The sequence below is a fragment of the Mytilus edulis genome, chromosome 12, assembly GCF_963676685.1.
Source record: "Mytilus edulis chromosome 12, xbMytEdul2.2, whole genome shotgun sequence".
In the NCBI taxonomy this organism is placed as follows: Eukaryota; Metazoa; Mollusca; class Bivalvia; order Mytilida; family Mytilidae; genus Mytilus; species Mytilus edulis.
The window spans coordinates 31,804,938-31,828,524 of record NC_092355.1 but is presented as its reverse complement, the minus strand read 5'-3'; the positions used below and the strand labels follow the sequence as shown (position 1 = coordinate 31,828,524).

The 23,587-nt window shown below is 31.9% G+C and overlaps 1 protein-coding gene and 1 pseudogene across 1 annotated transcript; both read right to left on the bottom strand.

Annotated features, from left to right (window-relative positions):
* Positions 1–358: 358 nt before the first annotated feature.
* Positions 359–1,789, bottom strand: LOC139498259 (neuromedin-U receptor 1-like; annotated as a pseudogene).
* Positions 1,790–20,366: 18,577 nt separating this feature from the next.
* LOC139497574 (neuropeptide Y receptor type 5-like) lies at positions 20,367–22,004 on the bottom strand. The gene is made up of 2 exons (XM_071285805.1): positions 21,771–22,004; positions 20,367–20,483 (listed from the first exon to the last, which is right to left on the bottom strand). The coding sequence occupies exons 1-2, from the start codon at positions 22,002–22,004 to the stop codon at positions 20,367–20,369; spliced, it is 351 nt and encodes a 116-aa protein (XP_071141906.1).
* Positions 22,005–23,587: the final 1,583 nt, after the last annotated feature.

The following is a 23,587-nucleotide window of genomic DNA, read 5'->3' as shown; positions in this document are numbered from 1 at the left end:
TTAAAACAGAATAATCAAGTACTATCCCCAGACATAACTGTTTTATCCAGGTCTTTATAATAAAAAAGGGGCAAATTTAGAAAATGTTAGTATTGTCGCCGTGATAAAACGAGAAACTTTAACGGAAGTATCGACATAAATCCTAGTCAGATGACGGGAAGGATATTATGAATCTTTTTCTCTCCAAAACGATTTCCCAGATGCTCCTTGAAACATAACAATTAAACATGACCATGACAAACTACATCGTGTATGGTAGCTTCAGGATATAATTCATGCTGATCAATTTAGTATCGTATTTGGAGAAGCGAAACACATTTTTTGTTTGGCATAGTTAACATTAGAAGACAATTGTACAGACTATACATTGCTTCACTTAGATATTTTTTAGTGTGATTTTTAATACGAATATCATCTAACATGACTCATATGCTATTTGTTTTGTAGTTTGTGGTACAAAGTCGAATCTGAGTGGTAAGCACTGGCCTTTCCAAGATTTAAGAATCATGGAAAAATAGGCGAAATATGGCCGCAGTTTTTTCTTTTTATCCAAGCATTAACCTACAATGCGGCATGGCTATTTTAAACGGTCAAAGTATTGTATACATTATGTTGTTGCTCATATTGTTACATGTATCATTAATACATTTGGAACAATTTCTTAGCACATTTTGTTTTTCTTGTACAATTTCAAGCATTCCTTTCGGAAAGTCTTGTCAATGACACAAAAGACAATAGGATAAGATGCATTGTTGATGAAATACGCACGTAGAAGGATCGCAGATGCTGGTCGGATACTGTTTTCGTACAATCTAGGATTCGTAATTTTTACCAAAATTGTGAACACATAAATTAAATATCCTGCGTACGAAACTGCAGTTGCCACTATAAGGCTTATAGTAAGTCGTCTCCCTTTCTTGTATTTGCTGGCTGTTTTTGACGACTTATCTTTCGACTTTCCAGTCACCTCTGTTTGTACATTTCTAAGTTCCACCTCACTATTATTAATTGTTGAGATCGCTTGCGTATTAAATGATTTCAGGTCGGACGTGGACTCATTTACATGGTAGTGATTTGGTTTGTCTTTTCGTTTTTTTTCTTTCTTCATTTGAGTACATATCACGTACAATATTTTTCTATATATAACCACACATATAATGACACAAATAGTACTCAGAAGAATCACGACGCCGGAGTATGAAACAGCAGTGCGTAAATTTTGATACTCCGATAAAATAGTGCAGTCTCTACCCGTCAAACCAAGAATGCTAGTTTCCTTTTCATTCAAACCATAAAATACAAACGCTGGAATCGATAATACCACAGCAAGCCCAATTATTATACCTGATATAATATTTATCCAAGTCACGGGTTTTCTCGTGTTCCGATGCAATTGTTTGGTGTTAATCCGAAATCTTTCAATTGCAATGGTGGTTAGAAGTCCACCGGAAGCCAGAGTGACGACATGATTCAAGAATCAAAAGAATTTACAACCACCGACTGACGAAAAGGTATAGCTGTACCGGATGTCAAAAATCTCAAAAGGCATACAAAACAAACATGCTGTAAGGTCAATAGAGGCGAGCCATAGGATGAAAAATCGAACCGCTAGTTTCGCCATAATCGGCGAGAAAAGATAAACTAAGATCGTATGGATATTGCCTACACTTCCAATTATTGAAAGAAGAATAAGAAAGACTGTGGCGGGGATATCTTTCTTCAGAAATTGCTGATAATCTATGTCATCCAAACTGATTTGAGTATCGTTCGTTGAGTTTGATTCCATGCTGAAAATTACAAATTAAAAAGAATATTATAATAATTTAAAATATTTTTTTACAAATTTTGTTGTGTTCGCTTCGAAGTTTTTTTCTCAATACACACCACACTTTACAATTCTTATTTTCAGATACAGAATGAAATAAGAATTTTGGGATTTAAAATTGGTATGTGACCACAATTCCAATTAAATGTACATATTTATGGATATATCTTTACATGTAGCAACAACTAACTATTTCATTCCCAAAAATTTTTACGCGAACCTTCTTGATCTTAAATCTTCAAATGCATGGTTTCGAGGCTAAGATGGTCTTTATTAAGTATTTCTTTTGATGTATATGATTTCGCCTAATCTGTATTATACTATTTTCGTTCTGCCTGAATGTAGATATAAATGCTAATGAGTAACCTTCTTTAAAAAAAAAACATCAGTTTTGGCATGTTTAGATTTGTAGTTTAGTAGTGCTTTGCATGTATTTCAATATGCCAGTACATGTGCTGTATCTATGCATGTGAAAATATAATTACTGCTCATATATCTTGTCTGCATGTTCTGTGTTTAAATATAATGTAAATGTTATTAATTATATATAAAAACAAAAGCTCTCAAGAACTTATATTTGTTTTGATATATGTGAACTGAATCCAAAAAAAAACTTTCGTATTTGAATTTACATTATTATTTTTCTATTTATTCGAAAAATTAAAAAAAGACTTCTCATTTGATATAGCTAATGAACAGAAAATTGATGTTGATTTCTTAGACTCCTTGTGAAGCTTTGGCTAGTTTCTACAGACACTTAGATTGTTTCTCTGACTGGAAAAGCTGACCTGAAAAGGTTTTGACTGTTCCTCTTGTGACTTTAGAAGGTTTATATCATTGGCGTTCCAATCTTTGTTTATATTTCTCGAGAAAACGTGGTAAATATTTTCCGGTATCATTTTCCCAACCCATCGATGTCAGTTAACTTTTGTTTGTATTCACATGTCGACGCCGTTGCTAGGGGTTTATTAGTCACGGAGAATATAGTTGATACCAAGTAGTATCAGTAATCAGATTCTTAGAACTGGTTTTTTTTCAAATTATACATTCTGTTTCAATATTTCTAGTTTATGAACTAATAAATAATTGTTTTAACAAAGGTTGCAACTGTCTTAGGTTAACATTCAGCATGACTATTGAAAATCTGTCTTAGTTAGATATCGGTGAGAACATTTATAAAAAATTACCCCGATTGACATCCATTCATGTATTTTGGTGCAATTCTAATCATCAAAAGAAATAAAATCTCGATATAATCTTCAATAAAGGTACCAACAGGAAATATTCTAAACGAATAACATGAACATAGCTAAAACAAATGTTCAAGCAAATATCGAATATCCCATTTTTTACGGGACCGACACGATGAGTCTGATTTTTAATGTTGTAACTCATATTTTGGAACATAGTCCACAGCAAGACGATATTACTCATAAAAGAGCACATTATTCTGAAACCAAAACAGATAGAATTAGAATTACTGTTACTTTAAACAGCTGTGCGCTGCGTAATTATCTATAAAATCTATACATCAGTTCTAAGATTTTAATCTCTGCCGCGGATCAAATCTAAGGCCTCGTGCACTCAGAGGTGATCATGACCACGCTACCAAAAACCATTAATGTGATGAATGTGGAACCACGATATATTTGAAATGAAATTAAAAGCATCATTCCAGCAGCGCTTGCATACGTAGTATATAGGTTACAATCAACCATTAAATATTATGGGCGCAGCCATTTTATGAAGATACCATGGTATTCAGAATTAAGAGTATGGCTAATCCTGATTGGTCGATATGTGTACCCGTATTTCTTATTATTAGACTTCGTGCACTCTGCATTATACCAAAGGCAAAATAATATATTTCCCTTAGCCCTAACGGAACTGAGATGTCTTTTCTACGCTAGGATGAGACACGTGTTTTTAAGTGCAAAATTGATAGGCAAAGGAGATAAGTACAAATTACTTTGGACCAAAAAATACTTTCCCAATAATTGTTTCTTTAATTCTAGCAAGGTTTCGTTACAAACATTAACTTTCTAAAGTCTGTGTCTCGAAAAAGGCTATCATTGTCGCCTATGGGGAAATTAATTGTTTATTGAAATCTATATCTCACAGTTGATACGATATTCCAGGGCTTGTATATTCTATCATCATTTCCTTGATAGAGGATTGTTGCTCACAAGGAAGCTATTGAACCTCATGTTCTAAGTGGTGAAGTTAAATCGTCCCTTCGTAAATTTTACGGACGCCTTCACGAGTTGGTTAACTGGTCACAGATGACAACGGATATGTTCCAATTGTCGTAACTACAATCCCGTCCCCTTTTATCCGAATATGACCGATCGAATTAGACATATCATTGGGTTTATACTAACATAAGCAACACGACGGGTGCCACATTTGGAGTAGGATCTAATTACCCTTCCGGAGCACCTGAGATCACCCCCAAATTTTGATTGATTTCGAGTTGCTCAGTCTTTGTTTTTTTATGTTGTGTTTTGTGTACTGTTGTTTGTCTGTTTGTCTTTTTGTATTTTCTTTTTTTTTAATCATAGCAGTTTATTTTCGACTTATGAGTTTGAATGGCCTTTTGCATGTTTTTGGTATCATTTGCCTCTATTTTAAAATCCAGTCATAATACCGCAAATTTGTTCGTGTTAACATGATTTCCCTGTTCCTGTACTTCGTTAAAAAATTTGTTTTGACCACTTAATGATCGCTAATTTAAAGTAAAACAAATTGTTTCCCAATTTTCAAATGTATTTCAAGCGCTAGACAATCAAATCGGAAAAGCCTAGTTCCAGATCAGATTTAACTACAGGAAAACGTCAATTAAAGATTTGCAAATGAAATAATTATAATAACTTCCTTATTTTAAGGGTCTTTTTTGTCTGTATTATATCGGATAGAAATTTATTTTATGTTTTTATTCCATGTAATGATATCCAACTTAAAATGGTAGCAATCAACACATGTCTACACATTATGTACAAAATATCCATCCGAAGTCCCATCATATTGGCGTCCATTGGTGTTTAGTCTTGAGATATCAAAATCTAAAAACAAAAATATGCAGTATTAAATTACGCGAAAATAAGCCACGGTGATCGAATATTCATGTCACATAATACTAAGTAATGGAAACTTGAAACTCATGGAAAAGGTATTTAGATTTCAAATGTGGTCATGTTTAAGCATTTACGAAAAAAATCAGCCTTTAACGCTTCATTTAAATTCAGTATACACCAGTTGATTGCTACAGAAGTAGACACCTTAGCTTGCCAGGACGGCCGATATATATAGAATAATGAAGTTGAGAGTGGAAACGGGGAATGTGTCAAAGAGACACCAACCCGACTAAAGAGCAAAAAACAGCCGATGGCCACAAAAATGGGTCTTCAACACAGCGAGAAAATCTCGCACCCGGAGACGGGCTTCAGCTGGCCCCTTAAAAATGTATACTAGTTCAGCAAACATGGACGTCACACTAAACTCCGAAACATATAAATGAACCAAAATTTAAAAAAAAACATACAAGACTAACAAAGGCCAGAGGTTTCTGACTTGGGACATGCGCAAAAATGCGGTGGGGTTAAACATGTGTTGTGAGATCTCAACCCTCCCCCTATACCTCTAGCCAATGTGGAATAAAAACTTGATCAGCAAGAATATCAAGCGGGGCCGCTAGGGCGAGTTGATATCCGAGCTGATGAAGTCAGTATAAAAAAATGCTATTATTCTTTTTATCGGCAATTTGTTTCAACTTTTATGTTGTTGTTTTTTGCTTGAGAATATGAAGTAAAATGAAATTCTAAGCGAAAAAACATTAACGCGTACAAAACATTTGGACAGTTGTTCGGTTGTATGAATGAAGTCGCGTGCATTTCATTAATAAATTGACAAGGATGGACTTGAGCAGATGACGTTGCTGCACTGATACATGGCGTCATTGATCATATTTTCGAGTATCAAGTCCTGTCCTTGATCTTAAAATTTTTAGGCAGTAAGATCAAAGAAAAAATGTTCAAATTGCCGATAAATGTGGATATTACATCTCTCTATTGACATACATCTCTTTTTTTTTGTAGGACTATTTGCTAAAAAAAAAAGTTCCATTTCAAATTCTGATGATCGCGGTAATTTCAAATAAAACCCGGATGATTGTATGTTGTGTAACAGTACAGTCTTTTTATCAGACATTTAAGTCATGAACAAATAAACCACGAAGAAAAAAGTGAGAGTTATTGTAAATATATCGTTTGACGCTAGAAATTTGTCCTTTTTCATGTCATCGATTAAAATAATGATTATATCTGATGTAAATCGGATAACCATCGACACTTTATTTTGAATTTCGATAGTACATTCAAGTGTAAAAGAATTGCATCAAATAAGTCCCCTACAAAATCACATATGTCCGTATTTCTGCGAGGTAAAATATAAGGAGAAGCGATATGATTGCCAATGAGACAATAATCCACCACAGATCTAATAAATTGGATGTAAGCAACAATGGGTCCCTGTACGATCTTCAACAATGAGAAAACTCGTGGTGTGCATTAAGCTATAAATACAAATGGCAACAACATAATAAAACGTAAAAAAAATAAAAAAAGTAAAAAAACTTCCTGATTCATGATTAAATAGTTTAACGAAAACCGAGCTGACAGATAACAACTAATGACTGATGAAAGAAGAAACTTTGACTATTCTGATCGATACGTAGATACAAACACATATATCAAGAGGACACGACGTATGAAGAAACTTTGACTATTCTGATCGATACGTAGATACAAACACATATATCAAGAGGACACGACGTATGAAGAAACTTTGACTATTCTGATCGATACGTAGATACAAACACATATATCAAGAGGACACGACGTATGAAGAAACTTTGACTATTCTGATCGATACGTAGATACAAACACATATATCAAGAGGACACGACGTATGAAGAAACTTTGACTATTCCGATCGATGCGTACATACAAACACATCTATCAAGAGGACAGAAGACACAAAGTACCATTCGAAGAGTATTTGTAGTTACTAAGAGCAAGTTAAAAGTATATTACAACTAATACAAACATCATGTTTTCAAGACAAATATCAATCAGTACACATCTAAACGATTTATTGTAACGTCTTCATGAAACGACTCTTAAAAAGATGACATTGATACATCGTAGGATTCAACATTTGGACCATTTTTGTGAAAACATACAACATAATTCCTATGTATGAGACAGCGGTTACCATCATAAGACTTGTGGTTAGTCGAATCGCATTTCTAAGATTATGCAAAGAACGCATAAGGTTTGCCCAGTCACAGGTTCCAGTGTGCAGTTTTTTTAATTTTACCGTTTCATTTTGAATTGTTGATGTTATTTGGGTGGTCCTCGATGATTATTTATCCAAAGTTGAATTAATAGACGAAACTAGTTTCTTTCATATTGATTTTCTCCATTCTTTTCGACTACAAATTGCACGTAGTATTCTACCATATGAAACTATGCACACACGACAACGAAAAAAAAACTTGTATTAATGTTATACTGTATTAAATTCCTATATGACGCATGTTTTGATACTCTGAAAAAGTCTGAATCTTTTGCCGATTAGACCAAATGGTTGTTTTCATTTTCATTCAGTCCATAATATATCAATATCAGGTTTGGTTTAGGTATAAAACATAATAGGTATACTTTGTCTTAGATTTAGAAAAATCAGTTTTACTGATATTTTATGAAGGATAATGCCCAAGTTGATGGCATCGAGAACTTTTTTGACATAGGAAATTTTAAGAAAAGATCAATTTTACAATGCAAATTGATTTTAAAAGTCTATGACTGGTACTATCCGAGATGCGAGACTGTGTTGTTTAAAAGTCAATCTCAAATTTTGTGTTATTCTTAACCATATGTCTTGAATGGTAATACACATTGGCATATCTGCGCGTTTCGTCTACATAAGACTCATCAGTAACGCTCAGATCAAAATGTAAAAAACCACACAAGTACAAAGTTGAAGAGCATTGAAGACCCAAAATTCCAAAAAGTAGTGCCAAATACGGCTAAGGTAATCTACGCCTTGGATAAGAAAATCCTTAGTATTTCGAAAAATTCATACTTTTGCAATTGGTAAATTTATAAAATAACCATATAACTGATATTCATGTTAACACCAAAGTGCTGACTACTGGGCTAGTGATACCCTCGGGGACCGTTTGACAGAAAAAGACGGATATGTTCTAATTGCCGCAACTATAATCCCGTCCCCTTTTCATTGAATTTGAACTAACATGAGTAACACGACGGGTGTCATATGTGGAGCAGGTTCTGATCACTATTCCGGAGCACCTGAAATCACCCCAATTTTTTGTGGGTTTTGTGTAGCTCATTATTTGGTTTCAATGTTGTGTTTTGTGGACTGTTGTTTGTCTGTTTGTCTTTAATTTTAGCCATGGCGTTGACAATTTATCTACGACTTATGAGTTTGAATGTCCCTTTCTGCATAAGAAAATGCCTGAACCAGGTCAGGAATATGACAGTTTTTATCCATTAGTATGATGTGTTTCAGCTTTTGATTTTGACATTTGATTAGGGACTTTCCTTTTAGAAATTTCCTCGGAGTTCGGTAATTATGTGATTTTACGTTTTTGGTATCCTCCACCTCTTTTTTAAAAACCACCCAAAATACTTCAATTTGTTAGTGTTTAACTGGTTTCCTTGTTCCTGTACTTTGTTACAAAATTGTTTTGACCAATAAATATCCGCTGATTAAAGGCGTTGTCAACACATTGTTACCCTATTTTCAAATGTATTTTAAGGCCAGATAATCAAATCGGAATAGAACAGATCTAAATCAACATTTGCTAGAGCCTAGAAGTAAACTTCAATCACAGATGTGTAAAAAAATCAATAACTTCCTTGTTGAATTCTTTTTTTTATCCGAATTATATCTGACAGAATTTTATTTTATGATTTTAATCCATGAAATGGTACCTCAACTTAAAATGGTAACAATCAAAATTATGTACAAAATATCCATCCGAAATCTCTATATATTTCCGTCCATTTTTTTTCAGATTTTGCCAATTAATAAGTGGAACTATAGTAATTTGACATGATTTATATCTGAAAATTAAAATTAAATTATTATATACAATGTAATAAGTGAATCAGTTGACGTTCTTGTACGTCCTCTATCACAACTTTCTTGTTACTGTTCTATCCTTAATCCGATGAAGAGTTCCCTTTTTAAGTTATCGTGCCTTTGTTTTGATTGTAATGTTGTTCATTCGATATTCAGATGTATCGTAACTCGCTCAAGCAAGTTATAAGCGTAGCAAACTTGCAAATCCATATTTGAATTAAATTGATTTATTTTTTCAAATTTTGAAGGGTTTGATAATTAAATTTAAACAATTTCGGCCACATTTGTGGAAATGACAATATTTCACAATTCACTGATTTATTTCAACTGAACCTTATCATTACTGTGTAATCTGCTTAGAAAAAGCAGTTCTCATATACAATGCATATAATTGTGTACGCCAAACGCGCATTTCGTCTACATAAGACTCAACAGTGACGCTCGAATCAAAACAGTTAAATGTAAAATAATTAGAAAAGCATTAACAACTTTTGATACCAAGATTATGTTGGCACTTAGTACACCAGGGTAAGTTAGAGGAATTAAAGATATTTTGATTTATTTTCTTAAATAATTGTACCTCACCTATGTTAACAAGTAACACTCACATTTACAAAAAACAATAATTATTTTAGGAAGAACTACCTATACAGGAAATTGAGACGGCCTTCATATAACCTTACCTCCTGGTAAACCCTGCTAGTAATGAAAAATACATTTTTTTAAATGCCCTATGCAGAGAATCGAAAAAATCAAATTAAAATGTTGTTTTTTCGTAACTTTCCTGTTTTGTTTAAAATAAGAGAATATTTTTCGTATTTCGTTTTTCTTTTTAAGAGTAAAGAAAAGAAATAAAAACAAAAAAAAAACACTCCTATGTCCTTTTATTTGTATGTATTCAAGCAAAAAGAACAGGAAAAAAAATCAAATGAAAACAAATATACACTGACTTTGGACTGACATTTACTAACTCAATTTGTAGATATGTAGATTGTTACCATTTAAGGTTGAATTCTCATTACACATGTTACATGGATCTAAATTGAAAAAAAAATCCAATTTGATATCAATAATAAAACAACACCGATATCTTAACATGTTTAATAATGAAATCTATAGCAAATATGTGCCGGCAATTTTCCTGCAGATAACGCATATATTTCGAAATGTCGTATTCCGATTTTTAAGCCCTGTACTTCAGATACATTTGAATTATAAAAAAATGGTATCTTTAAAATCACCGGACATAAATAGGTCATAACACTATTGAAACGAAGCACAGAAACAAGGAAACTATTTTAATAATATATTTCATTCGATTCAACTATTGTGTTGTGTTTCGAAGATTTAAATGGGTTATATTTTGACACCTATACATCTACGTTATTCACAATAGGGGAAATATAAGAAATAGTACAAATTCCTAATTCTCTCCTTTGCTACTTACCAAAAAGAAAGATAAAAATATCCATCTATATATAAGAGAAATAAACCTCACAAAAATTCTTAAAAACGATATATAGCCGGGTTGTCCAAAAGTTATAATACACTTAGAAAATAAGCCTAATCACGTATTCCTGTTTTATATTATAAGAATCATACATTTTGTGCTATTAATTGTTTGAATTGTATAACTGTTGATATGTTTTCGTTTAACAGGCCAAACAAACTTCTTGTCTACTGGTGTCATGCGACTCGCTAAAAAGATAAGTGGTTACACGATCTCTGGCTAGCATTTTTGATTCATTGGTCACTTTACCATTCAAACACACACATATTGTCTGCATTTGACATGACAAATTTCTCCGTCATAGAATTATTGCAATTGTCACATACACGTTTGTGAATACGCAACCATAATGGACGACTAGTTAATTTGTTGGTATTAACGCAGTATACTAACACACTATATTTGTAACAGTTTATGATATACCAAAAGTTAATATAGTGTGTGCATTTAAAGCTGGATCACATTACTTACCAAATATTAACTTAACAGAAAAAGCTTGATAGATAGTTACTTTATCGTTTTCAATAAACAATTCAAAAAGAATTAGGCATACAAATGACTTCTCAGGAGTAGATTATCTTAGCCGTATTTGGCACAACTTTTGAGAATTTTGGGTCCTCAATGCTCTTCAACTTTGTATTTGTTTGGCTTTCTAACTATTTTGATCTGAGCGTCACTGATGAGTCTTATATAGACGAAACGCGCGTCTGGCGTATAAAATTATAATCCTGGTACTTTTGATAACTATTCTATTGAAATTAGCAATGTTTACAGTATAACATTTGCAGATAGTCTTTATAATCAGTTTTCAATTCATAAATAAGGAGAAATGACATGAATTCGAAGGAAACAACAATCCATCGGGGACCTTACAACTTGGATGTAAGCATATATGAGTTTTTAGTCCCTGTACGGTCTTTAAAAATTAGTTAAAACCATTACATGTAGTAAGCTGTCGAAGATGAAAACATTTATAAATGTTTAACAATTTAAAAGACAAAACCCAAAGTCTTGATTTATGATTAAAACGTTATCGAAAACAGATCTGACAGACAGCAAACAACGACAAACATTAACATAACGTTAGAAAAAACTGATAAAACGGATTAACTGTCCACATGGACACGTAGCACTGAAAATAACTACCAAGAAGATAAAAGAAACAAAGTAAAAAAACTCTCAGTTACTGAAAACTAGTTCAAAGCCAAATACAACTTTTTAATAAATTAATTGTTCAGACAAATTTCGGTCAATACACAACCGGTTACGTATAAAGAAGTCATAAATCGGCTTTAAAAGATGACCTTATGCAAAGGCAATATATAAATATATATCATAAGTGTTCATAACTGTATTGCAATACATCTTTAGTTATGATCAGATCTATTAAAACATTGTAGAACAAAATCTATGTTTTCTGTAAAGTTTATAACCTAAACATTCATGCATTTAAACGGTCATTAAGATTATATAGATGGTATCTAAATTCAAGGGATCTATAAAATTAATCATGGTGAAACGCCGATTTTAATATCCCGCTTGCAACAAGTTTTCCATAGCTACAACCAAATTGTGAAGCCAAATATTTGCTTCATTGAAAGTATTTAGAATAAAGGGTTTCAAGTAATTTGTTATAACGAAATCCCTAATAGGTCATCAGTTATATTCAAACTACGCTTTCTGAAAACTAAAACGTACTGAACCAAGTTGGTTATATGGCGGCTATTTTCAGCCTTCAAATTAGTTGATTCAGTAGAGCGTTTGATTTTTCAGATTTTATGGATTTCCTCTTTTGGAATTTACCTAAGAGTTCGTTATTGTATACACATATTTTACAGACAGGGACATATACATGTAAGAATTAAGTCAAATCCTTTTATTTATACGAGTATATGTTACAATAATATTTTGTCCATACATTCTGGTTTAATACAGTTATTTACATGAGTATAAAAGACTCAATTCAAAAAGATATGCGATTGTTAACCATTAAAGACGACATGAGCTAACCTTCCGATGTCGAAATTAGTCACCGCGATCTGTTTGATTGCACTGTCTTCCAAATATTATATTTTATTCGTAACAATATAATGTGGACATGTAACATGCAATAAATATATTATATCAAGATCTAATAGTTGCACATACGATATTTTGATAATACTGTTCCCCTTGTCAGATATTCTTATTCAAAATTTATATATTCACGTCTTATTCAGTTGTTTTTGAAAGAAAGTCGAATTAGTTTTATGCCGGCGAGATTTTTTTCTTCACAAATATTTTTCCGTACAATTTCAAGCATTCCTGTCGAAACGTTCTATCAAAGAGACAAAATACGATAGAATTGGCTGCATTGTTAACAAAATATCCGCGCAGTAAGATATTTGATACTTTTTGGATAATGTTTTTATATATCTTAGGATTCATTATGTTAACCATTTTCGTGAAAACATACACCAAATATCCTATTAAAGAAACGGCGGTCGCTATTACGAGGCTAATGGTCAATTGAATCGCATTTCCAAGATTGTGTGATGAATTAGTAGACTTTTTCTTTGTCCTGTCGACACATCCAGTTTGCAATTCACTTATTTGTAACTCTTCATTTTGAATAGATGAAGTAACCTGAGCAACCCCCGATCTTATATTAGAAGGTGAAATAGAAGACGAATTTGATTTCTCTCTTAGTGATTTTCTCCATTCTTTCTGAGTACAAATTTCATACAGTATTCTTCCATATGAAACTATGCACACGACAACGCAAACTAAACCGATACTTCCTACAATACTGTAATAACCTCCTGCATTATGTATATTTTGATATTCTAATAAAATTCTGCAATCCATGCCGGACAGGCCTAAAATTTTCGTTTTATTTTCATTAAGACCATAAAATACTACGGCGGGAATTGATAATATCACTGATAATACTAACAGAAAAGCAGATATAGCATTCGACCTTTGTGAATTTGTAATTAGTATCGGGGAATTTTTAACAACTATCTTATATCTTTCAATAGCAATTGCAGTCAATAATAGTGTGGAAGCCCCGGTACTAATGTGACTAAGAAATTTAAAGAATTTGCAAGCACCGGCAGATGGAAATGTGTAGCTGTACCGCATAACAAAGTTCTCAAAAGGCATACCAAAAATACAAGCTGTAAGATCAATAGAAGCAATCCAAATGATTAACACTCGAACGGAATAGTTTGACATGATCGGTGATAACATATATACTAATATCGTGTGTATATTGCCAATTGTTCCTACGACCGACAGAAATATGAGGAATATTGTAGCTGGAATGCAGTTGTCCAGAAACTCTTGATATTCTATCTCACTTAAACTTGTCCGAGTTCCATTTGTACCATTTGATGACATTCTGAAAATCATATAGGAAAATATGATATATATATATATTAGACAGCTGTTTCATCTCTTTTCATTTCAACAACATAAAATAAAATATCTTGTATTTTTTTAATTGGATATGATATGTGCCTTAAATCAAAGATACAGTTCATGTAAATTTTATTTTTGAATACGAAACACAAACATGACAAAATGATGATTTTGTGTATAAAGTCAAAAGGGAAAATAGTATCAAATGCTCATCAGGATGATATCATGTAAATGTAAATTAAATAAGTACCCTGATTTGCAAAAGACACCGACACTTCGGTGTTGACATGAATATCAATAATGTGGTCATTTTTTTTTTTTTTTTTTTTTTTATAAATTTCCTGTTAACAAAAGTTTAATTTTTTCGAAAAACTAAGGATTTTCTTATTCCAGGCATAGATTTCCTTAGCCGTATTTGGCACAACTTTTTGGAATTTTGGATCCTCAATGCTCTTCAACTTTGTAATTGTTTGGCTTTATAGATATTTTGATATGAGCGTCACTGATGAGTCTTATGTAGACGAAACGCGCGTCTGGCGTACTAAATTATAATCCTGGTACCTTTGATAACTACTAGCCATATATTTTATGTGTTAGTTCACAACAGTTCTCAGCGAGATATATATTTCATGTAATAGATAGTACTATCGTTTGTTCTCACGTCTATACTTTTACTCATAATTATCGCATTCCTGGTGTTGTAGCTTATACGAATTTTTAGGTTTGTGGGCTGAGCAACCTAGGATCGAATACACGGTCTCCCAAGCTCGAGGCATGTACGCGGGATTTGACCATTTTCTTACTTAACAGCATGGCAGTACAACTTTGCTGTAGATGAATCGGCCATTTAGACATGTACAACATCATCTTAAAACTATGTGGACCTCGGTGACCGAGTGGTCTTAGTAGTCCAACTACTGTATCATTAGCTTGTCAACCTTATTTTGTGAGTTGGAAACTCCGCACGCTGTAATTGTGTTCGAATCCAATCTTAATTGACTTTAGTTGTCAGTTCTCATGTCGCAAATAGGTGGTTCTCTCCGGACACTCTTGATTCCTCAATAAAAAAGAACTTACCTCCATGAAATACCTTACAGTGCTGAAAATCGAGTTTGACACCGATCAATCAGTCAATCAATTGAAAAAAAATCGCATTTAAGGGTTTTTGCCGTCCCCTATTTCAAACGCTTCTGAAACTGTGTCATTTCTATTGCAAAGTACATTTCAAGATGAAGTCAGACTAACAACTTATATTAAACATAAACATGTCAGTATTTAGACATTTGAAACAATAACGTCAACGACCAATTTGTATGCACCAGATCCGCATTTCGGAAAAAATGTCTGTTCGGTCCTCATCGAGGCTAAATAATTGAAAATCCACAACCTAATAAAAAAAACATTGGAACTGCTCACTACAAACAGGATATAATGTAAAGTCAAATCCGAATCAGGAATCAGAGCTTTGCATGAGGGATGTATGAACATTTGTTTATTTAAAATGATTTCAAAAAATGTTAACAGCAAAACTAATTCTAACAATCTCCGTATTTTCATGCACTACCGAAGTCCGAAGTACTGCCTACATGGCTGGTGATACCCTAGGGGACTAGCAGTCCAACAACAACCCACAAAGTATGACAGAAATGAGAAATGAATTAATAATTAAAAAAAATATATAGTCATAAATTATTTCAAAGTCATTTCAGCCAATAAGTCTATCCAACATATTGGATCAATGCATAATGTGTTATGTAAAATGAAAACATTATAAAATTACCCTCCCCCTCTTTTCCGTACGGGAATTATATATATCCAGTTTTAATCTTTTGCTAGATGTTTGTAACTGTTTGATTATTTGTAACATATTATAAAACACCAAGAACTCTTATTAGCATTAAATACATACCTGAATAAATCTTTCTAAATTGTTTTGTCGTTGAGTAAATAGTTGTTTGTACTTCTACATATGAAAATAATTATATCCTTATTTGCTATAATTTTGAAGTAAAACATTAAAATTTTCAATTGTCAATCAATTATATCACAACCCACCCTTTAAAATGTTGTATCCAATGAAAAGATGCAAACATGAATATTTCTTAAGTTTTAACAGCGTTCACTGTTATATTTTACAGGAACATTGTATAAAGAATTTTTTAAAGATTCTCCAAATAACTAAAATGCCAAGGTCATTAAAATCTATGTCAACTTTCGGAAATTTTTAGAAGAAGAAAATAACCAATTGGATTAAAAAATCTTTTAACCGCACGATACAATTAAACAATTTTACAAATGATACTTAAGACAAACTTGGATTCAAAAAGTTAAAAAAAAATACACCTTTCAAAATTAAAAGTATAATGCAAATATAAAAAAAAACAAAAACAAAAAGTGAGAATAACAAAATGTACACCGATATTTTGCACATATATATCATCACCTTACTTATTTTGCATATGAATATGTATTTGAACTAGGAAAAGCTTAAGGTTCTTTACGGTACCTATTGTAGAACATTGTGAGACAAAATTATAATTATGGTTAACATTTCAATCAGTATGCATCTAAAATTTGTAAACATGTCATTATGTCAAAATATAACCCATTGAAATCTTCGAAACACAACACAATAGTTAAATCGAATAAAACATATTATTAAAAATATTTTCCTTGTTTCTGTGCTTCGTTTCTATAGTGTTATGACCTATTTATGTCCGGTGATTTTAAAGATATCATTTTTTCATAATTCAAATGTATTTGAAGTACAGGGCTTAAAAATTGGAAAACCACAATTCGAAATATAGGCTATAGAGTTCATTATTCATGTTATTAACCATGTTAAAATATCGGTGTTGTTTTATTATTTATAGCAAATTGGATTTGCTTTTTCAATTCATATCCATGTAATGAGAAATCAACCTTAAATGGTAACAATCTACATATCTACAAATTAAGTTAATAAATGTCAGTCCAAAGTCAGAGTATATTTGTTTTCATTTGATGTTTCTTTCCGGTTCTTTTTCCTTGAATACAAATGTACATACAAATTAAAGGAGATAGGAGTGTTTTATTTTGTTTTTTTTTCCTTAACTCTTAAAAAGAAAAACGAAATACAAAAATATACTCTCTTTTTTTTTTCTAACAAAACAGGAAAGTTACGAAAAAAACAACATTTTAATTTGATTTTTTTCTATTCTCTGCATAGGGCATTTAAAAAAAGTAATTTTCATTAATAGAGCGGTTTATCAGGAGGTAGGTTATATGAAGGCCGTCTCAATTTCCTGCATAGGTAGTTCTTCCATAAAATAAGGTTCTTTAAAAAATTGTTAGACAACATTCGAATTATGGTTAACATTTCAATCAATATGCGTCTAAAAATTTTAAGATTTCATTATGGGTCAACGAAAAACATGGCCTTGTGCAATGCCAAAATATAGGTATACACATGGTAAAGACATATTGTAGAATCGTGAATGTACATAGTTATATGTATAGTTGAAATTTTGGACAACCCGGCTATACATCGTTTTTAAGGAACTTTGTAAAGTTTATTTCTCTAATACATCGATGGATATTTTATCGTTCTTTTTGGTAAGTACCAAAGGCGAAAATTAGGAGTATGTACTATTTCTTATATTTCCCCTATTGTGAATGACGTAGATGTATAGGTGGGAAAATATAACCCATTAACATCTTCGAAACACAACACAATAGTTGAATCGAATGAAATATGTTGTTAAAATTTTTTCCTTGTTTCTGTGCTTCGTTTCAATTGTGTTATGACCTATTTATGTCCGGTGATTTTAAAGATACCATTTTTTCATAATTCAAATGTATTTGAAGTACAGGGCTTAAAAATCGGAAAACCACAATTCGAAATATCTGAGGGAAAATGCCGGCACATATTTGCTAGAGAATTCATTATTAAAATATCGGCTTTGTTTTATTATTTAGATCAAATTGTTTTTTTTTCAATTTAGATCCATGTAATGAGAAGTCAACCTTAAATGGTAACAATCTACATATCTACAAATTGAGTTAATAAATGTCAGTCCAAAGTCAGTGTATATTTGTTTTCATTTGATGTTTTTTCCGGTTCTTTTTGCTTGAACACATACAAATAAAGGACATAGGAGTTTTTTTCTTAACTCTTCAAAAGAAAAACGAAATACGAAAAATATTCTCTTATTTTAAACAAAACAGGAAATTTACAAAAAACAACATTTTAATTTGATTTGTTCGATTCTCTGCATAGGGCATTTAAAAAAAAGTATTTTTCATTACTAGCAGGGTTTATCAGGAGGTAAGGTTATATGAAGGCCGTCTAAATTTCATGCATAGGTAGTTCTTCCTAAAATAATTATTGGTTTTTGTAAATGTGAGTGTTACTTGTTAACATAGGTGAGGTACAATTATTTAAGAAAATAAATCAAATTATCTTTAATTCCTCTAACTTCCCCTGGTATACTAAGTGCCAACATATTCTTGGAATCAAAAGTTGTTAGTGATTTTCTAATTATTTTGCATTTAACTGTTTTGATTCGAGCGTCACTGTTGAGTCTTATGTAGACGAAATGCGTGTTTGGCGTACAAAATAACATGCATTGTATATGAGAACTGCTCTTTCTAAGCAGATTACACAGTAATGATAAGGTTCAGTTGAAATAAATCAGTGAATTGTGAAATATTGTCATTTCCACAAATGTGGCCGAAATAGTTTTAAAAATTAAGGATTTAAGAGATTTAAATACAATTTTTCTGTACTTCATGTTAATAACAATTAAAACTAAAACTATGTAGCATTGATTACAAACACACTGATCGCTGACCGCCGGATTACAATATTTAAAAATTCGTTATTGTTAAACATAAAGACATAAGGCAACTATTTTTGTTAGATTGAATAATCAAACCCTTCAAAATTTGTAAAAATAAATCAATTTAATTCAAATATGGATTTGCAAGTTATTCTTATAACTTGCTTGAGCGAGTTACGATACATCTGAAAATCGAATGGAAAACATTACAAGCAAAACAAAGGCACGACAGCTAAAAAAGGGAGCTCTTCATCGGATCAAGGATAGAACCGTAACAACTAGCTATAAATATTGATTTCAAAATCTCAGTGTCAGATGCTCAGATCTACATCTTAAATACGTACGCAGACAAAACAAAATGCAAAATATCAAAATGAAAAGTGTACGTTTAGTGTTAACTCGTTGCACGATAGCTAGGAAGGGACAATATACATGATATACTAGGCAAATACGCCTTATCATTTGGTCAATTACGTAACATTGTTTTCTATTCTCCAGAATCATACATTTTGTGCTTTTTTTGTTTCTGTAATCGTTTTGTTGTCTTTTAAATGTTTTCGCTGAACAGGCGAAACACAATTATGGCTACTTGACTTGGAACATGCCATTCGCTGACAAGATAAGTTAGAACATAATCAAAGGCTAGCCTTTTAAAAATTATTGATCACTTTACCATTCCAACAAACACATATTGTCAGCATTTAACAAATATCTTCCACCAGTAAAATTATGGCAATTGTTTCTTTCTCGATGTTAAATACACAAACTTGCAGTCGGCAATCAAAGTGAACGAGTAGTTAATTTCTTGCTATTAACGCAGTACATTAACACACAATTTGCAGCAGTTAATAATATAACAAACCGTTTCTATAGCGTGTGTACTTTAAATGTTAATACCATGCAATACCAAACAGTTGGTTACTCATAAGAAAATGATTGATGGTTCGCTACTTTGTCGTTTTTAATATACATTTAAGAAATATTTTGGCATACATATTAATTCTATAACCCTTGCAGATAGTCAATATAATCAGTTTTCATAGATTAATTATGACTTGGATATAAGCAACTATGGGACGTATTCCTGGTACGGACTTCAATGATGAGTAAAACCCATAAGGTATAGCAAGCTAGAAAAGGTAACAACATGACAAAATGTTAAACAATTCAAAAGAGAAAACCAACGTTCCAATTTATTATTAAATAGTTAACGAAAACAGATCTGACAGAAAGCGAATTAATTGTCTACATATTTTGTAATCTTATTATCGATGAAGGACTAAAAAGACCTGGGTCAATCAACGTCTACTTGGCCTTGACTACTTTAAAAAAAAGAATTTGTCAACGATCTAAGGTATAATCTGCAAAGCATAGATACAATTACAAGATAGGCGAAAGATATCGGAGGAACATTCAAACTCATAAGTACAAACTCATATAAATGGACATACATAACAGTCCAATCAATGAGAGTCGCACATACGTCATGCTGCAAAAAGCATACCTTTTTCTTTATTCTCTCATAGCAAATGTTTATAAACATGTTTTCTTAAAATGTGTTTGAAGGAAAGTTAACACTGGCGATATATTTTCTACAAAATGTGTTTCCATATAATTTCAAGCATTTCCATTCTCAATTTTATTCCTGTCGAAAAGTCCTATCCAAAAGACAAAATACGATAGGATTGGCTGCATTGTTGACAAAATACCCCCGCACTAGAATGTTGGATACTGGTCGGACAATATTTTGATACATCTTAGGATTGAGCATAATTACCATGAATGTGAAAATATACTACATATACCCTATATAGGAAATAGCGGTTGCTATCATAAGGCTTATTGTTAGTCGAATAGCATTTCAAAGATTGTGTGATGAACGAGTACCCTTTTTCTTTTCACTGTTAGAAAGTTTAATGTGCACTTTATATATTTTGTTATCCCCATTTTAAATAGTATATATTACCCGTGTCTCCGAATGTAAATTGGAAAACGAATCTGGATTCTTTACTAATGATTGGCTCCAATCTTTCTGGGTACAAATTTTACAACGTATTTTTCCACGGTAAAAGATACATATGACAACACCAGCTGAATCAATCATTACTAATATACTGTAATTAACTCCTACATTAAGTATGATCTGATACTTTATCATATATTTAGTACAAAATACAGCTATTTTGTATATCTAATAAAGGTTGTTTTTCCAGTCTGTATCACCTACCCTGTATCGCATACCCCGTATCGCATAGCTAAACCCGTATCGCATACCCCGTATCGCATGGTAAAACCCGTATCGCATACCTTTTTTTTTTTTTTTTTTTTTTTTTTTTACATAAAGTTTTTTGTTTTTTTTTTGCTTAAGAAAAAAATTCCTCAAAATAGGTCATTTTTTTTAATGACGTCATTGTTTGGTATGTAACGTCACGAACGTCAAGTTTTCATATTGTATGTGACGTCACGAACATCAAGTTTGCATATTTTTTGGCACACTAAATGCAACTATAAAAAATACAAAACACTCAAATAAATACAATAATAAACAAAATATTTTTAAAACAGCAGCAGGCAAATGGTAAGGTAACCCAGGTGCTTTGTATAAGCAGTTATTTTAAGGCTTTGAACCAAGACAAAAGCAGAACTGAAGGTAACCCAGTGCTAATCTATCGGGATCAGAAAACAGTTCATATAATATAATACTCTTCTGTTGAAATATATGATAAAGCGTATAATACATGGCAAAATCCGTATCACATGCCGTATCACCCTCGACCAATATCATCCCTCGGGCCTAAAGGCCCTTGGGCTGATATTGATGTCTCGGGATGATACGACATATGATACGGATTTTGCCATGCATTATTCTCTATCTAATAAAATTATACAATTTGCCGATAAGGTACAAAATATCTGTTTCTTTTACGTTCAGACCATAAAATATTACTGCCCAAATTGACAATATCGTGGATAATTTTACCAGACTGGCAGATATGACATTCGACCTTTGGGAATTATCAAAAAGGACGTGCAAGTTTTTTACAATTATCTTATATCTTTCAATAGCAATAGAAGTCAATAAACAGCCGGAGGCCACTGTAACCATGTGACTTAGAAATCTAAAGACTTTGCAAGCAACGACAGATGAAAATGTGTAGTTGTATCTTATAACAAAAATCTCAAAAGGCATACAAAACAAACATGCTGTTAAATCGATAGAGGCAAGCCAAATGATGAATACTCGAACGGAATATTTACAGATTATTGAGTTACACATTCACATGTGTTCAATTTGTCTCATTGGCATATTTAGGGTGCGTTTAAATATGTATTTTAGGTTAAAAATGAACAACCAAAGGTATCTTGGGGTAACTTTTGTTGACAATTTGTGACATAAATGTGATCATTGTTGACCTTTCGTATCCATATCTTACACACGCTTTTTATTGATGCAAGGTGAATAGTAAATCAACCATCCTCACGCATATGTAATCGGTATTGTTTAAAGTGATTCGATATTAACAATGTAATGTTTAATTATTTTTCGAATAATCGCTGGAATATAGTATTGAAGGGATCGAGCATGCTATATTCTTTCTTGTTTGTCTTAGACTGAATTACTGTTTTAAAACAAATTTTCTACAAAATAAACTAAATTATGCTTATTTCAGTAAGATTAAGAAATTTCAACCATTGTCTTTATACCTTATAAATTTAAATGATATACCAGTTCAAATCATATTTGACATTAAACACAAACCTGAATATTCTTTGTTGTCTATGTACATGTACGTCTACAGATGATAAATAGTGTATCCCTATTTGATATATTGTTATAGTAGAAAGTTCTTATATACATTTACAACAATAAGCAATAAGATTGTTCATATTACGTCACGCCCTACAGATCGTGCATCCATTACAATATAGTATTTGAGAGTAACCAGTCAACTTGTAGTTTGAGAGCAAATGGGTATTTATCTGAGTCAGAATTTTTTGAAATTTAACACTTTTAGGTATAGGGAAAATATAGATTTATTTTTTTATTGTCATCTGGGGTTGAACAAAACATGTTTTCATCAAATTCGGGATCACAATATTTTTTTAGGAAAACCATAACCCACCCTTTGTGTTCTGCAAAATGTTAGGTATTTATTTTCGTTCATCCTATTTTTATTAGAACAATTGTTTTTCCAAATAATTCATTTTGATAACAGTAGCTAAAAGGGTAATTTCGTGTTATGCATTTCGGGTACAAATGACTCTATTATATTTCGTTTGTTAAATAACATATTTTTGGGGCACAATCTTTTTTTTTCTGTAAAAACTACAGTATTATTTATATCTGTTGTTTTGTTCACATATCGTTGTCAATATTATGGAATTGTATGCGACTATCATACAGGTGAGAAGTTGAGCTAGCTATAAAACCAAATTTAATCCACAGTTTTCTTCATGAGAACATGATTGTACCAAGTCAAGAATATGACATTTGTTTGATGTGTTTCAGCTTTAGATTTTGCCATTTGATTAGTAACTTTCCTGTTTGAATTTTCCGTCAGAGTTTAGTATTTTGGGGATTTCACTCTTTTATACATGTATATTGTTATAAAGTAAGTATAAAAATGAACTTGGTTTCTATAGAGCAGAATTTTAAAAACGACTTGAAATTTTCCTACACAGTAAAAATGAAATCTCAATATTTTTAAGGTTTAGACATTACTAAGTAGTTAAGCATGTGTTTCCATATGTCGACTTTTCGACTTTCACTATATTTCTTTCGTCATTAAAATGTAAAGATGTGGGGAATCTTTAAATTTTGCATGTATATGGAGTAGATCAAATCTTACTCATTTGTAG